Raw genomic sequence first — 19,131 nt, forward strand, 5'->3', positions numbered from 1 at the left:
TTCAACGATCGTTAAAACCCGACAAATAAAATATATCGATTTATATTTTTGCTTGTTCTCTGATTCACAGTCGGCACAGAGAAGAATCCGCGCTATGGTTCTACAGTCATCCGGTGCACCTGGAGCAGGTGCCGCAGGCTCACGCGCTGGTCGTGGTAGCAGCCAAGAAGGTGGTAGTTCTCGTACCCGAAGAGATGGCAGTGCCACGTCCCAACAAGGTGGCACAGCGTCGCAACATCCAGCTCAGCAACAATCTAGTGCTTCACCTTCTAATCAACAGCAATCACAAAATCAGTAACGTCACTGAAACTTACATGACGCCGACCAACGCCTCAGAGAATCCGTTTGAATCGCCGGGGTGGCCTTCGTCGCTTTGACATTCTCTCGTAAAAGGCTACGTGCGACCTCCTTCTCGCGGGCTATGTATCCTTCGATGTACATAATACGAACGGTACTTCGCGAAAGCTATCGGTTCGAAATGTCACGTACAGTACCCGTGCACACACACAAACACACACACACACACATGCAATAGGAATGGATAATATTTAAAATCATATATAGGTTTGATTCGGAACGGTAAGATGTGACATGATCGATGGCTGCTCTTGTCTTGTTTCCTCCCCCAGCCCCCTTTTATACCGTAGTTCATCTTGTACGCGAGTTCTCATTTGTCGTAAGTACATTTTGTCGCGAGTCTCCGAGAACGCAATAAATATAGAGCGTTTTATTTTTTAGACAGATTTTTGCAACAGAACGAATGGTAAATTATGTTATTGTTGACCGATTGCCATCGATCGTGACACTCGGCCTACGTCGTGTTCAACAACGAGCCTCGTGGCTCAGGATACACAGCTCTGTGAAATGAAAGCGATGCAGAGCACCGCGTTGAATCAGACGGAAGTGTGCACGTTAGCCAACGAATAACGCATCATGCGAGACGAAGTGAGACGAAAAATTTGCTTCCTGCCCATTCGAAGCGGGAGATGATAAGTTATAATCGATTCGTCCGTCGAAGAGATATACAGATTGTTCGCTCACTTCTTCTACGCGCGTTACAGCACGTTTCGTTGCGAGTTTGCTTAATTCAGAAGTTGAAGCGACGAGTGGCACTCGAACGAATAGATTAAGCAACGTTAAGAAAACCACCTCGTCGATGAAATAGGATACGATGATAAGAAAAAAAAAAGCATACACAACCTTATTACCTCATTGATTACCGTTAAAGATTTAATATGATAATGAAAAGTGAAACGAGAGAAAGGATAAAAACCAACTAATCTAAAAAAAGAAGTCTACATAATATTAAAGTTATAATAATATACAGAGAAGTTAAGTAACGATTACACAATTACGTTATACATGTTACTACTACAACTATTATTACTAGTACTATTACTACTGCTATTAACTATCTACTTACTTCTACTAAGTACTCTATACAGGAAAGCGGTTTTTTTTTTTTTTTTTTTTTTTTTTTTTTTAAAGAAAAGAAAAGAACTACTCTAGGTACAGTTTTTTTTTATATCACAACGCAGAGAGACATTAATTAACGAGACATAATTGTCGAGAAAAATATGAACGAAACGTGACTCGTTCTACAGTTAGACGTAAGCCGGAAAGTTTTCATGGCAGATTCCCTTATCCCCGCCCCTCTCGCGCCTGTAATACCAAAGAAGCGATTGCGAGTTTTTGCGTATTAGTGAAGTGATAATGCGTGACATGCGTATGGCGCGTTGAACGCTCTACTCACCTCAAGTTCCTTGCAAGAGTCAAGAAGAGCAGCGGGAGGGGTCGCGGACACAACGTAGACGGGTCGCGTCTGCTGGGAATCGACGAGTGGTTATTGGCGTCGAAAACAGCAAATGGAAGGAGACACCGACGAAAGCAACATCCTTCGTCGTCGAGTCGCTTTTTGCAAAAGTGATCGGAAAGAAGAAACCGAGTCATCTATGAAGCAAAGACGCTTGGAAGAAAAGAGTATAAACGAGAGGATGAATACCGAGGAATTGTTCGACGTTGTACATGGAACGGACGTTGTTTCGTGCTCCGAGAAGGATGTTCCGCAAAGAGAGGAAGGGAGAATGAAAAAGCGACAATCGCTTTTGAGAAGAGGACAAATATGAGAAGTTTCAGAGCAAAATAATAAGACGGTTGCTACTAATTATGGAACTTTTTCAGGGATTTTTACTTTATAAATGAATGTAATAATGTGTGAGTGTGCGTGTGTTGAATACTACTATTAATTGATAAGTAATTAATTACTGGTTAGTCTTATATGGCAAAGAAACAAGGAAGATAGATTAGGGTAATCGGGAGAAGAGAACCGTAGAAGGGAGAAAAGTGGGAAAAGTGCCGAAGGTGGAAGAGCGATATTTGACGAGAGAAAGGCATCGTGATTGTGCATTTGATGTCGCTCTTCGCCTAGTGATGCGAGCGCGGATATCGCCAGCGAGTTATCGAATAAACGAAGATCGTACGTCTGCGAATTTTTACGAAATTCCGGTCCTCGACGATCTTTGTAAATTCTGTAATTATTTCTCTTTTCTCTATTTTTCTCTTGTTTTAATTATATGTATATATATCTATATGTATATATATATATATATATGTATGTGTATATATATATATATTATATAGTCGTATCACTATTAGGATAGTAAATACTATTACGAATACGTTGAAAATTGAATAAACACATTAGAAACTCGCAGCGATATCGCGTTTCCGGCACGGCGCGTACTATCGATCACGATAATTCTTACGATTCTTTCTGCGACAATTCGTCGTATATCAACAGCGAAAGGAATAATACAAAATTCGAGAAGAGTTCGTAGATCGAGTGTTTTTAACGTTGAAGAGACGATAGGCGAACACGATGGAAAGATAAGGTTTTCCATTAACGAAGAATATTCGTGACCGATTGCGCGTAGCTCCTAAGTCTTAAGTTTTGATTTATGAAAGCAGAAACAGATAAAAAAAGGCATGAGTCTAAGAAGTTGAAGGATAACGATGGTTCGCACGTGCATCGTACGGGCAGGAAACGTTTTCGCTCGAAACGGAAAGATCGATCGTGTAAGAGATTTTATGGGGAGATCGGGGATTGGGAGGGAGAGTGAAAGAGGTAGGAAAGATGAAAAACACGGTGAAAAGCTAAACGTTTCGGGACTATTTAAAACGGTGAAGTGAATTTACACTAATTTATCGAAAGAGACTTGAGAAACTGTTCGAACGGGCTAGATCCGTTTCGGTGATCTATAAACGTGACAGAGGATTAAAAAAAAAAAAAGGATAAAACAAAAAAAGAAAAAAGAAAAAAAAAGGAGAGAAGAAAAATTAACGGACTGACGAGACGCATCATCGCGTGCCACGAGAAATAGTATCCGCAAGATCGTTGAATCTTTCCGCCCCATTCGAGTTTCGTTTTAATTACATTATAGGAAGCCTGTCATCGTTTCATACGTTTTGATTTCTCCTATCGATAATAGAAAGTTTCGCTACCGGCAGAGATCATAAATTACCTAGCGTTAGCCAGATTTCCTTGAAATTTCGTGGCGCGTGATTGATGCTCAATTAGTACGTTGAACCTGGTGGCCGGCATTCGCGCATAGCGACGAAGACGATAATCCCTTCCGGTTCACGGGATTGATCGGAAGACAGGGTCGTCGACCGTCGGTTCACCTCATGGCATTTTGTATGCGTTTAGTACAAAAATACACGAGTTTAAGGTAGGTAGGAGGGAATCCAGTTTTACGAAAGAGAAAACGTGTACGTTGAATGGAAGGGAATTGTTATATCGCGTGTTAGGATTTTTGTTTATCGGGTGAGAAGGCAAACGGATTACAGAGAAACGAACTTCTGTTGGGTGTGCGTAGCAATACTACTACTATCGGCGGATAATGGAAAATTGAACGATGGAGAAGGTATGCAGAGGAAAATAAAGAGACGAACGCGAGCGGTGGAAGCTCGGTGCGCCAATGCTGTCCGCTCTCTTGCCTGTTTCTTTTTCGCTGCATCTCGAAGAGGAGGAGTGCCGGAAGGATTAAAAACAGAAGGAGAGAAAATGAGAAAGAAGAGACGACGATGCAGAGAGATAAAGATTGAGATAGAGGGGGAGAGAGAGAGAGAGAGAGAGAGGGAGAGAGAGAGAAGAAGGAGGGCGGTATAACGAAAGAAGCGAACTCGAGCGAGGACAGAAGGAAAAGAGTAACGACGCCGGATTTGAGTGGAAAAGGAAAAAGAGACAAAAATAGTATAGAAAGGGAAGGACTACGTGATGAGAGAAGCGAGATAGCAACGTGAAAAAAAGCGAAATGAATCTAAGAGTAATAAGTTTATTTTTGATACCTTGTTGGGGAGATCTAAGTGAATCTTTCTTTTTCAATTTTTTTGTTAGACGTTTTTAATAACTTAATGAATTTTAACGATATTAATAAAAATAAAAAAAGAGAGATGCGACGAAGAAAGTCTGAAATGTTTTTTAAATAGAGTTATAAGGAGATTATAAGGAGGAAGGTGGTGTAGAAGAAGCGAAGCGAAGTGTTTTTCGTAAAAGAATATGTAACTTAAAGATTTAAAAGAAAGAAGAAAAAAAAATGGAAGAGAAAGAGATTGGGAGTAAAAGAGACGGAAGAGATAATGATAAAGGAAGATTTAAAAGGGCACGGCGCGCAGCTTTTTGCGCTGTGCGCGTCTGTAGCTCATCAGGGGAGGGGGGGATAAAGGAAACTTTAGTCGGTTAAATTGTATAATATATTTAATATATTTGGAGAGAACGGCGGCGCCAGGTCCGCTCGGCAAACGAACGTCGTTTCAACGGCGAGCGACAAAGGCGATCGGGCTCGCAGTTTTATGTGACGCGATTTTCGTCGTTGTCGCTTCCTGGAAATGCTTTCTCGCCCGCAGGCCTTCGCTTCCGTACTTATTTATGAAACGTAAATATTTAAAGAGACGAGAATGATTAACGTTTTGTAAAAAATAAAAGAGGATTAAAACAAAGAAGAATAAAAAAAAAAGAAGAAGAAGAATAGAAAGGACGCAAAGAAAAACGAGGAAAGTGCCAAGAGACTAAAATCAATATGCACACAGTAGTAAGAGAATAACAGACAGACATCGTTTTATAGAATAACCACGAAACCATAGACGAATAAACGATAAAGGTATATCCGCCAGATAAAAATCCATAGAACAAAGGGAAGATGCAACACGCGACAAAACGAAGATACGCAACGGTTTCATAATCATCGGCAACAACGTCAAATTAAACGGAAAGATTCGCTTTAACGACCAAAAATCATTTACGCTAATTCGAAATCACTTGACACTCCTTTTTCCTGAAACGATACACATCAAGGGAACACGTTCGCAATTCATTGATTTTTTCGGCCAAAACAACGAATCCAAATTTTTCACGTATTTTTCCACGGTCGATCGCACGCGAAAAACGTGCCAGAAAAAACGACAGATACGCAAAATGTATAGAGAAGCACGACGCTATTAAGAGTTACTATCGCTCTTTTCACAGAATTTCGTTGTTGCGCGGCGCGAGAGAAGACTTGGTGGCAACAACGAAATCCATCGCCCCTACCCCTTTTCGGAATATCTCTTTGTAAGAAAAAAAAAAGATAAAAAAAATTAAAAAAAAAAAAAAAGAAAGAAAGAGAGAAAGAGAAAAAAGTACGAATACAAAAAAAAAGAACAGAAGAGAACAAGAAGGAAAGTTCGTGATCCGCACAATCTGCCCCGCACGTGAATTTTTACACCTTTGACTCGTTCATCGATCTTTGATTCATTTTTTCGTTGCGCTAATTTTTGAGAAACGAAATTTCCACGACAAGACGAAAGAAGAAAGCTACCGTAACGACAACAAAAACGAGAAACTTGAGGATTCAGTAGCGTAGAAAGTGAAAAAGAGGACATTGTTTAACTTCGTTGCTCGTCCACAGTACTTGCACTCTGTTTCGACAAAGAAAAAGAAAAAACAAAGAAGACAAGTAACGAGAATTCGAGAGAATTTATGGTAATATACCACGCGAACACGATAAACGCAAAAATCATATACACGCAACAACTTGATCAAACATTGAAAAGGAGAAAGCACACCACAACAAGCATCGCGATAACACGGAGATGAAAGTTAATTTTCCGGACGATTCCTCAGCATAGCACTTCTCAAACGCCACGTAGAAAGAGAAAGGATGGGATAGAGAGATTTGGAGAGAACGTGACAAAAGCCCGTTCGCACGCTCGGGAGAATGTACAAATCAAAGTAACAAAACTTAAACACAAAAAAAAAAAGAGAAAAAATGGAAAAAAAATGAAGATTGAATAGAAATTATTAATATAAATAGTAATAACTTAAAGAAAAGAGAAAAGATTTTTAACGTTATAAATTATTACGCGCGTGAATTAAGAGGCGAGGAGTAACTTAATCTACTATTGGTTAAGAATACCAAGAAAACAAATGTACAAAATCGAATTATCGGTAAATTTAAATGTTAGTATTCTAGAATATTTTACCGTGAAAAATCGCACTTATCGATATAGAATTGAGGAAATTTAAAGTAAGCTCGACGCTTAAGTTAAGATTTTCCATATATCCAGCGAGACAAGATTAAGATACAACATCAGGAACGGAAAAGTATAAACAAATAAAAGATCGTATCATGCATCAGGTAACAAAGTAACTTTGTCGACGAAGAAAACGAGAACAATTCCTTCGATCGAAGCGTGAAACGTGCGTAACTTCAACTATCGTATGCGAGCCTCGACGAAACGAAGAAGCAGGGAGTAAAAACAAAAAAAAGGAGAAAATGAAAAAAAAGGATGCGGGAAAGGAAAGAAAGAAGAGGAAGAAGAAATAGAAGAAAAGGAGAGAGATTCTTTCTTTTTGTATGAACGTCCAATGTCGTCATCGACCTATCACCGACGACTCTTCTTAAGCTTAACCAACTTTTTATCACTTTCTTCGTATAGGCTATTTGTACGACAGAACAACGGTCATTTTGTGTAGTTTTTTATCGAACATTTTTTGAAGAAAAGGAAAAAAAAGAAGAAAAACAGAAAAGTGCTCCTCCACGAGGAACAAGCTGCACACGCTGGTGCAGCCGTGGAAAGCACGCCCAGGCATAATAACATACAGTAGCAGAGGAAATACACGAGATGAAAATTCGCACGAGAAAAACCGGCACGACGATGGACAAACGACGAGAACTTTCAGCGAAGCTACGCTTACCGTCGCGGTATTCGAAAGAAAGTAGACAGCGAAACAAAAAGAGAAATACAGAAGCAGCGCACAGAAGAGGCGAAGAACGCGTCTAACGCGTAACAGCTACGCGATTCGCGAGCAAACTTTCGATGGAACGGCAGAAAATATAGAAAAACGAAAAAGAGACAAAAAAAGAAAAAGAGAGAATAGAAAGGAGAAAGAACTGAGAAAGAGACTCAATGAAATAGACGATTCGCCACGTACGACACGGTGGCCAAAATTTCAAACAAAATCTTCCATTTCCGCGCACGTTTTAAATACATCATCGTACATAGCAACGACGCACATCACATCTTTCTTACAGTTGGATCTACCACATAGTCGAAGGATCGGCGTATCCGCCGAACGCCGAACGAGCCGACAAAAATCGTTCGGAGAAGATAGAAAGAAGACGCGTACGTACACGCGTACTCTCGACCAATGAAATACAAAAGGCACAGGTTTCCGGCGACCCATCCTACCGTTGCGATGAAAACCTTGAAGAAATTGAGGAGAATACGATAGAGTCCACGCTATACAATTTTTAACGGATCAGGTTGCTAACGTGAAATTCCCATCGACTATATCCCACCACTCGTGTATGAATAAGATCCGCGCTGTCGCAAAACGTTCTCGATCGCAAACGTTCAACAGCGTCAGGTCTTCGGACAATCACAGCTCGATCCTTCCAGTTTTGCTTTTCAATGCTTTACCGTCGTCGATGTCTACGCAACGCAACATCCATCGTATATCGCGCATTCTCTTCACTCGCTCGTAGACCCGAGACCAAAACAACGTTTAAAGGAAAGAAGAAAATGAAAATGAAAAAATCAGCAAAAAGACAGCAAGGGTGTACGATATCCGTCATTCTCCTTCGCGGGCATTGCTCGGCTGTCTTCGATGCATACCGTTATACAAACGAGACAGAACATAATATCAGGGTGGTTTACGCCGATGTCACCTTACAATATACATATTATTACGCATTACGAAGAAGAAGAGGAAAAATGAAAAAAAAAAAGAGAACCCGAAGGGATCGCGATCGGTTCGATTCGTCATCGACTTACACGATCCTAATACTAAACACGCAAGAATATAATATATTTATATATATATTATAGAATATATATACGTGCAAACGATTCGTGCACGCGGTTTTCGTGTTCCGCGCAGAGATTTTTACAATAGTAACGTATGGGTTATTATAGGACGCCACTTTGGGGATAGAAATACGAGAAGATAATGGTAATATCGAGAGGCGATCATTCGCCCGACCCGTCGTTGCGAACAACCGATCAACGTTACAACACTTGGATTTCTTTATTGATAACGATAATAATAATAGTGATAAATGAATAGTAATAGTGGTAAGGGATATAGAGTTTACCGGGGAAACGACTCGAACGGTGATTCGTTACCGTTATCATCGTTTCACCGTGATGACGAGATCGCGCGCGCGTATAAGAGAGGACAGGGGAAAATAGAAAGACGAAAACATGCACCGACGAACCCTTGTGAGAAAAGGGTGTGAAAGATTATTTTGGGCTTTAGTATTAGTATTTCGAGGTAGCCGGAGTCAAGTGTGGCAGTTCAGATTTTCGTAAGATCGCGAAATAGACCGCCGGTACGTTGATGCAAAGAGATAGAAGCAGCGGTGGCACAGGAAAACGGATCACGGGGGAAATTTCGTTTGCCCGGTGGTCGTCGTTCGTGTCGGCGTTTCGTTTGGCGGGCAAAATTCGCTCGCGGTCCATCGACTGGCATCGATCGACCAAGGTTGCCGTTCTTTTTTTTTCTTTCTTTTTTTTCTTTTTGCCCTTCGAACGAGACGCGGCACGAACGCTTTGGTCGGGAAACGCCGAGAACGCGAGATGGAATCAGGGCTGCTGAATCGTATAATTCCGGGTCGAGAAACGGTTGCGAACCGAATACGCGGTAGTAAACGAGGGCCTTATTGTATACAATTTGGGCATTGTTGTTAGTGTAACAGGTTCAGGTGATATCGGTAAGAGATAATATATCGGATAAGGTTTCTTTTTTTTAAGGCGTGTGGCACGCGCGAATTGGGCGCGTAAAGAGGGATGAAAAAATTTGGTGAGAAAGAAGCGGAGCGAAAGGGAAACTAGAGCGAACGTGCGAATGAGCGAGAGAGCTGCTTGAATGGATGATGAAATACGCAGAAACATAATCTTTAATAAGCAGAGTTAGGATGCTGAATAGAGTGAGAGACAAGTTTAAGAGCGAAGACGCGTCTTTTTTTTCAAAGAAGTCTTAATATATTATCTATTATTAATCCTATTGTTGCCAATAATGGGCATTACGAAGAAAACCGCGCGGGTATGTAACTTATTCTCTACACTGCATTTACACTCCCCAGAATTTCCCTAAGAAGACCTTGTATGCATATATAGTAAACACACATTATACACTATACACTTGTTGTACATAGATATATATTATATGTAAAGCTTAAACTTATTAACGAAACAGATTTAGTCGATGTGTAACGGATAGAAGAGGAATATGCAACCCGTGAAAAATAGCCGTTTCGTCGCGTATGGGTGAAAAGAGCGAATGAAGTATTTTTCTTTTCTTTTCTATTTTTTTTCTTTCCTTCTTTGAGACGAGCGCCATCACGATGCCGCGCTTTTGTTTTTCTTTCATTTTAAATGTGAAGCGAAAGTGTTTACACATGGTGCCGCATGTTATACGGGTAACGCGTGACCCTGTCACTACCGTTCCACCGTCGTCGCTCTCGTCTCGTACCTCGATGCAGAAACTTCAACGATTAATTATCCGTGCGCAGGTAGGCGCGCGCCAACTTTCTAACATCGATCATCGTTATACCGAGAACCGATCGGATATTATATACAAATATATTAATATATACATATGTAATTAAGAGCTTGGTTCGAACGATGCTCGTCCGAAACCGGTTGAAACATGCACACACACTGCCCGATGAATGCTGTACATAAGAGAAAGTTATTTTGCCAGAAACGCGATAAACAGAAAATAAGATAGAAGAACGAGACAGCGTTCCAACGAACAATACGACACGATCGGTCGAGACGCATCGATCGTGTTTCTCATATCGAAGGACCAAGATTCCTCGAAGAGATCGATCCCCCAATCACTGGATCTCTTTGATCTGTCTCGTTGGACAACGCCGATCGGCAATAATATACGTAACGGAAGTTGCACCAGTTAGTGGTGTGGTCACTGCCAAACGAGACGAGACAGCGGCTCGACGAAACATACAACCACAACATTTTCCTAATCGTTGAAATATTCACGCGACGCTTTAAACAAGAACGACCGCAAAGGACGAGCGAAGGATAATATCGTATAATTGTCGGTGTGCCCGTCGTTCATATCGATGCTCTCTCCAGCGAACTCGAGCGACGATCGAGGATCGCGTCAAGTCCAAAGGAAAGGACGCGATCGGTCGTCGCTGATCGAGACGAGATGAGTAATACTAAAACCCAAAATAGCTGTTTCCGGCAGTTGGACCGATCGAAGGAAGTCGCGCTAGAGACGGAGAGAAAAGGCACGTTAGAAGAGAAAGAGCGGGAGCGAGAAGCTAAGAAGAGAGAAAGGGAACGATGTTAACTAGAAGGGAGAGCTTGTTTTTCATTCATTCGCTACCTCATGGGTTAACTACCGTGTATCTTTTCAAATCTGGCGGCAAATAAAGGCACCGCAAAGCGGAGAGATAGAGGAAAGAAAGCAAGAACGAAGAAAATACAGAGATACGACGCTGCGAAGCGTACAAAGGAAATAGACTCGTATATATATATATATATAGTTGTTCGCGTTTTCCACAATATTTTTTTTTTTTTCTCTTTTATTCTTTTATTACCGAGCAATTTTATCAAGCGGAATCGTTTCGCGCGGGAGTACGTCGCTGAACGACAACGCGCCGTTAGAGTATAAGTATCGTTCGCGAGTGTTTTCTTGCGATTTTTTTTTTTTTTTTTTACACCAATCCTTGGTTTTTCTGGTTCTTCTTTATCTCCGTTGATTCGTCTCGCGTTCTTTCGTTCGACGCGACCGTTTACCATTTACCTCTTTGATCGCAAGAAATGTTTATAACACGTTCTTCGTTTTTCCTGTTCGGTTTACACGTTTGTTTCGCACGATTGCCACGTTCGTGAATGTTGTTCTGTTAACCCGTTTGCCGATACATTTTATAACTTCTTTTTTATACATACATATATATATATATATAGATATATATAGATATTTAACGCATTTATATCTTATTTTTCCGTTGTTACAAACGAATACGCGCAAACTACACACAAACACGTAATACGCATGCCAAGTCTCGTGCCAATCGTACGCTGTAGAGAAATTCCAACAAACTCGAAATTAGAGAACCGTTCGATCGCGAGACTCGAATTGGTTTACCGATCGACGCTTACATATGTCGCCGCACGTATTCATTCGTTTAACGAAAGATCACGGGCAGAAGAAAGCCACCACGAACGCTTTTCGGTCAGGTCAACATTCGCGACAAACCGATACACACAGGGCTGTACATGCACGTTCTACGCGTACTCTGTATATCGTACGCACCGAAGCACCGAAGTGTCCGAGTCGAAACAGTTTCGTCACATTGGACGACCGAAAAAAAAGTACCAGTTACGAATTCCTTTTTTTCTCTTTTTTTTCTTTCCCGGCTGTCTTTTTTTTTTTTCTTTCTCTTTTAGAAAAATCGTTTCGACGTTGGCGCTAGACGTTCGAACGCGTAGGAAATACCGTTGCGAGTATGCAGGCGATCGCGGGACCATATTAATTAACCAAATTAACGAGAAGACTATCATTCTTATATAGCAACGTAGCGAATGTTTCTAGCACTCGGCGGAACTCGATCAACGAAAATCCTTAATCGATCGATAATTTCTTTAACGACGTTAACGATTCGCACGTAATTATTTTCAACTGGCTCGGAACTGTTCGAACTCGGTACTCGGTGCTGGTGCGGTGTCTCTGGAATCGCGTACGAGGAAACATCGACTTATCACGGGACGATAGATACGCGTAGAAACGCAAAACAACAAACAAATTGGATATGGAAACAGCAAACGGTCGGAGCAGCCCATTGGCGAGAAAAGAAGAATGCGCGAAAGGAGAGAGCTAGAGAGAGAGTGAGGGAGTGAGAGGGAGCGAGAGGAACGATGGAAAAAGGGCGAGATCGATCTTTCGACAAGGAGAATATTATTCGACCCTTCTTGCTCGCCACTGCTGGCAAACGAACGAAAGTCGTCGATCGATAGAATTTCGGTACTTACCGGTATGCATTTGCGCGAACTCGTGGCCTATCGAGCTAAATCATCGGGAAAAAGGGGAAGAATTTACACACGTATCGACGCGAACCAACTTCAAAAGATTTTCACGACAAAGAAAATTACGATAGAACGTATAGTACCTTTCGACGCACAACGAGCCAGGCTCGATGGACGAACGATCGAGCGGCAGAAGCTACGCCGGATCGGCGTTGGTCGCCTGCTCGTGAAAGAGAAGCAAAAGGAATAAATTTGTTGGAACACGAGAATTGAAAGAAAAGCAGATAGTAGAATGTAAAAGTGACTCCGGGACGCCGTTTCGACACGGTGCTGCAAAACGTGCTGTTACGTAATGGACGAAAAGTATAGGTGCGCAGGCGGACGACGATCGAACGAGAAGGGCTGGACGACAAACTGGACAGGCAATGATAGAAAATAGAGCCGAAAATAACGCATCATCATCACATTGACAGCAAAGGGAGGAGGACAGCTTTTCGTTTTGTATACACATATATATTATATACATATATTCTATATTGTAGAATATAGGGAAAAAGTGGACTGTGTGAAATTACAAAAAATAAAAAAGTAAAAAAACAAAGAATTACGAGATGGGAATGGAAGGGGGGGAAAACCGGCGCGACCCTCGGCACGACGCCAGGGCGGCTGTACAAAAATGATAAAAAAAAAAAAAGAAAAAAAAATTAAAGATACTCTACTTCAATTTACCGAATTGCATCAAACGCAAAAGAAAAAGGGTAACGGATTTAACAATCTACGCATACTTCAACACACACACGCATACTATATATACGTACATTATATATATATGGATATATAGATATATATAAATATACGTACATTATTATACGCACGTCTAGGATGGTATGTGGGATCTTTGAACGGAGGAGAGAGAAAGTGAGAAATAGAAGAACGTAGAGAAGGATCCGACGAAAGGCGATGTGGGCAAGGAAAAGAGAGGAGAGATATCCATGTATTTTTCTGAACGATGGTTGCATGCATAACGAACTAAAATAAGCAAAACGGATAGCTAATCCATAAATGAAAATAGAGCGGCGACACGCGCCGTCTCATCTTTTTTTTTTTGTTTTTTCGTCGCGAAACCGATCCCAAGGAAGAAGTACAATCTCTGAATCACTGAATAATTCGCAGAAGATTGAGAGAAGGATGATTCTTGAACGGGAAGGGAACAACGCAAAGTATCGCTGAATAATAAGAAACAAGCGGAAAAGATGTTACTTGGAAGTTAACACGTGCTTGGAAAGAAAAAGAGAGAACGCTATTTTCTTGACGAAAAATAAAATAATACAGAAGTTGCGCATTGCCGACGGAGACAACCTCCGCGCATGCATTTTCTGCATCGCACTTGCTAATTTGGATATAATCATGTTTTTTTTTTTTTTTTGTTTTAATATTTGTGCTTCCGCAGGGCTTGTCGATCTTCGTCACTCTGATCGCCTCGATCTGTATTTTCGAGCGTTAACCGTTAATGATGTGTATTTAAAGGATGTGATAGAAATCTAGTGAAAGAAAGAGAAGAGAAAAAGGGTGAAATCGATGGACGAGGCGCGGCGAACGCGAGCCCTGCGATTACGATAATTTCACCGTAATTAATTCATTTTTTTGTCTACTTTAGTTTACTTTAATTGCTACTATTCTACTATAAAAAAAAAACTTTTACTATATAATCATTTACCACTATGGAATACTTTACTATTACTATCGTTAACTATTACTACTACTATTACTACTACTAGTATTGCTGCTGCTACTAGTACTACTACTACTACTACTATTTCTACTACTACTACTACTATTACTATGCTACTACTACTACTACTACTACGCTATTACTACTATCTACGGTTTACTATTACCGCCTATATATTTTTGCGTCTTGAATGATTTGATGAATTTTTTTGCTACTCTCGAGATTTCCGCGTAAGGCCCCATAAGAGAAAAAGAAAACTCGCTCTTTTTTCTTGGTCCGAGAAGCTCGTTCCGGCAATGCCTGCCAGGGTATCAAGATTTCATAACTATTTTTCCGTTTACTAGGTTTTTTTTCCCTTTCATTTGAAATGATCACGTAGTATCGTCGAGGCACATGGTGTATGTTTTTTCTTTATCACTGTATATATATATATATATATATATATATATATATACACACACACACATGTATATATATATATATATGTACATATATATATATGTGTGTGTATGTATGTTTATATATATATGCACACTTTTATTTTTTTTTTTTTTCTTTTCTTTTGGTTTCTTTTAAATTCGAAAACGGGAAGGAATTAGACAGATGGGACGTAAAGGGATTGCTGGTAAAATTTGATTTGACGACGGACGAGAGATCTAAGAAGGAAGAAAAAACGAGGGAATGGACTCATAAGATATGGCGTATAATAATAATCTTAATGCTAATAATAATAGTAATAATAATAATGCTAATTCTAATGGTAACGATAAAGAAAAAAGCTGATCGCTAGTACGAAATTGTTGACGCAGTTGATAGAGACCCGTGAGCGCGCCGCGTTTGGAGTGAGAGAAACGATTTGTCGAAGTCAGGATAAAACGAGAGACAGAGACGGCCTGTTCAATCGAGAAGAAATTCGATAATTAAAAACGCGGAGAAAAGGAAGAAAAAAAAAAGAAAAAAAGAAGTAAAATGGAAATACGATTGACAGGCGGGAGCGCGTTTTCTCCACCGGTGGGAATAACGCGCGTTTCTTCTTTCTGGTTTTCGATTATAAAATTCTTTTTTTTTTTTCTCACCATCGTCACGTTTCAGTTCTAATCCTCGGGATGATCCTCCTTTTTTTTCTTTTTTTTTTTTTTTTGTGTGGTATTGTTCTATGTTTTATCATTATTATTATTATTATCGTCGCCCTACTATTTTTTTAAGCTCCTTTTTCCCCGAATTTCTTTGATTTTTCTTTTACTTATTATGGTCTTTGGTAGAATCGACAAATTCTGTTATTTTCTTTTTATGGTTTTTTTATAAATCATTGGAAATCGCGTACTCACTTTCGAACTCACACTCTTACACGCATGCATACGTACATACACGGGCGCGTCCACGCGCCAACACACACACACACACACACACACACACACACACACACGAAAACACGTACCAGTGCACGCATAGGAAACGCGTTAAGAGAAACATTGATTCGAAGGAAACAAATAAAATCTATGGTGTTTTTAGTGGATAATATTTAAATACTATATGGATAATCATTAAGTACATCAAACATAGAGGTTAAAGTACATAGACATTAAGGCAGGAAAAAATGCATATATCTATAGCGGGCTGCTCCCCTCCGGATGCAAAATTTCTGCTTCGGTGACAGTCCGACCATCGTGTGGAAGGAAGGAAAACATCGAGAGAAGAAAGTCGTGTGTCTTGCTTTTCGAAAGATCGAGCCAACGATCGAGGAACGAAGAAAGGGAAAGGAATGAATGGCGCTTTCGACTTGAAAAGACTTGTATTCGACCTGAAAAGACAACGAAATTGAATAAACGAAATTCGCGTTCGACGAAGAGGCTGATGAAAAGCTGAAGAAAAATGAAAGGGTAGACTAGAGAAGAGGAGGAAGGAAGTAGCTGCGTTTTTCGTTTCTTTTCTGGAGGGAGAGCACCCGCTAGCGAGTTTGGTTTAAAAATTAGTAGGTGAACGTGAGGAATTGCCCTGTATCGTTGAAAACGTAAAGAAAGACGATTCGAAAACCATAACCGGACTATAAATTCGACGAAGTGAACGAAAAAACGAACGAAAGAAAGTGGAGAAGAGGGAAATCACATTTGGGAAAAAGGGAAACGAAGGTAATATTTTGTTTTTTTTTCTTACGAACACAGCAACAGTGGGATTAGCCGTGCGTGTAAACGGAATAGACGAAAGGAAAGCTGAGATTCAGTTTTCTTCGCACAGGTCAGAATTTTCCTAACGAAACCGCGCATCTTTTTTCCGATCGAATAATTCGTCAGCATACACACACTTGCATACGGTTAGATGATAAACAGTGTGCGTTGGAAAACGCACGTACACGTGCATACGAATACACTCAAATAGAACCGTCGCGCATGCAAATGCAAATGCAAATACCGAAAGAAAGAAGAAAAACGGGAAAACGTATATATACACAGATGAGAATAACGAAGAACATGACGAAAGAAGAAGAAGAAGAAAGGAAACAAAGAGACCGATTCTCTCCGCCTGTAATAAGCGTTTAAGAGTTTATTATCGTACCAGATTTACCATAGAAAAGCTATATTATATATATCGGATACATATATATATATATAGATTGTTCTATATATCTACACCGTAATAACGTCATATATATTTTGTCAGTTTGTTCTTTGTCTTTTTTTTTTTTTTTTTTTTTTTTTGTAAGCTATATAAGAGGGAATATTCGCAGAGGGGGAAAAAGAAAAAGAGATAAATAGATAATACGAGAAAAAGAGAGGGAGAGAGTTTAAGACGTTTTAAAATAGAAACGAAAGACGCGAGAATAAGAGTAGCGTGGAGGAAGCTTGCAAAGAGCGGTGATAAAACGGGGATAGAGATCGCAAATAATAATAGTATAATAATAATAATAATGGAAACCGGATGGCATTTAAAGGTACCTATTAATTAAATAACAATTATTATTAATAATAGTAAGGTTTAACGCAAAACGTTCTAACGCAAGAGTGTCCATGCAACAAGAGTCTTTCTCCGACCTTTTTCTCCGATACCGTTTCTTTTTTCCATACTATCTTTTTTTTTTCTCTTTTCTTTTCTTTCTGTAAAGTTAAACACCGTTATCGGACGAATTTGTTAAACGCAGTACTCTTCTTACATTTGACACGTATGCCGCATCTGTGAAAGCGTGACATTGATATACAAATCATAAGTGCAATAGTTGTTACAATAGAACCCATGGGATTTTTAGAAAGGCGTCGCCGTGCCGGCCGATCTCGTCGGCGTCACAGGGCGTCGAGACAACGTTCGCCGTCGCTTCCCCTGACCACATATTTATTACTTTATCGTCTCGCGATCCTTCTTCGTTCTCGTATCCACCACCTGATCTCGTCGTCGTTGTTCCCTCCTTTGTTTCTTTATTATTATTATTATTATTTTTTTTTTTGTTCCTTATCATATTCCTATCCTGTTCGTTCATCTAACACTTCCTTGAGCCGTCTGGAAGGACGCGAGAGACTTGGGCCTTATGAAGCGTTTTTAAACGGAAAGGAAAGCGACGCCGTTGGACGCTCGACGCCCGCGACGGGGGTGGCCGTCGCGCCACGTCTCAACACACTACTACCTCGCAAATTTCAGAGCTACAAAGCAGATATTACCGTACCTCAATTACACGCATATACGATAGAGAACGCAGAGAAAAATGAAACTAGCCAGCGACAGGAACATAGGGAAGGAAGATAATGAAACAGATAAATACGAGATAACGAAACGATCAATATGATAAAGGATGAAGAACAATCGTATATAGGGAAGAATATATAGACGATAAGCCACGTTTCAGTTGTCGGATATATATCTCTTTCTTTTATCTTTTGTGTCTTTTTTTTTTTGCGCCATATTACAACACCATTGTGATGTACACACACGCATAGGGAAAACCCAGTTAGAGATTTCTTTCTTCCGATAATCATGCGTGTAAAACGATGATCCGCACGACGATATATAGCTGTTGCATCGTGTCGTTGACGTTTGATACGCGCATGGAGATTTTGCACGATCGTAATCGACGCGAACGAGGAGACCGCAGTTACAACGTTTTACCACGTTGTAGCCACTGATCATTATTCGGAGAATTTCAACCGTGGATATTTCAATTCTTACGTCTCGCAAACAGATAGCATCGTAAACATGTACAGTCGCTCTATATATATATATATATATATAATCCTCGTCGATCGATTCGATCGGACGAATCCCAAGTTCTACGGTCTTTGTTCGATCTGTTTCGTTTCCTTCGCTCGTTTCGCATGGGACGTGGACGAGTTCGAAAGCAACAGCGCAGATAGGAGAGATATATATAGATATATAATATTATACATATACTCGATGGTTAATAATAATAATAATAAAAAGAAAAGGAGAAGTCGCGCGCGAGAGAGAGAGAGAGAGAAAGAAAGTGAGAAAGAGAGAGAGAGAGGGAGAGAAAGAGAGAGAGAGAGAGAGAGAAAGATCGCAAGCAGTAAGGAATAATACAACAAGAGAAATGTCCCCAACCCTATCCACAGACCCCCTCCCCCTTTCTACAATAGGAAATAGTTGAACGTGAAATAGCGATGATAAAACAATTATGAAATAGAATTATTGTATTCGCGAGCTCTGTCGAGGCGGAGGGCCTCTCCGTCGAAACAACGGGCGAGACCTCCATTTTTATTTTTTCGCGATTCTCGCTCGTTGCTGCTCGCCGGAGGCTCTCCTTTCTGAATGTACATAGTGTGAAGTAGATAGAGTTTCTCGTTTCTCGACGATCCCCTCCACACGTTCGAACCACGTTTTTGCCTCGTATCGATACGAAGATGCCCGAGTCTCGTTGA

At 40.3% G+C, this 19,131-nt stretch overlaps 1 protein-coding gene across 2 annotated transcripts in view; it reads left to right on the forward strand.

The window, feature by feature from the left end:
* LOC126921042 (insulin-like growth factor 2 mRNA-binding protein 1) overlaps positions 1 to 18,770 on the forward strand; it is an 84,953-nt gene extending 66,183 nt beyond the window's left edge. For both annotated transcript variants that reach the window (XM_050732205.1, XM_050732206.1), the window contains one exon: positions 71 to 18,770. In XM_050732205.1, the coding sequence (XP_050588162.1) occupies positions 71 to 298 (228 nt within the window). In that variant the 3' untranslated portion in view covers positions 299 to 18,770. The remainder of the gene's footprint in view (positions 1 to 70) is intronic.
* Positions 18,771 to 19,131: the final 361 nt, after the last annotated feature.

Source organism: Bombus affinis, chromosome 10 (assembly GCF_024516045.1).
Source record: "Bombus affinis isolate iyBomAffi1 chromosome 10, iyBomAffi1.2, whole genome shotgun sequence".
NCBI classification, from domain to species: domain Eukaryota; kingdom Metazoa; phylum Arthropoda; class Insecta; order Hymenoptera; family Apidae; genus Bombus; species Bombus affinis.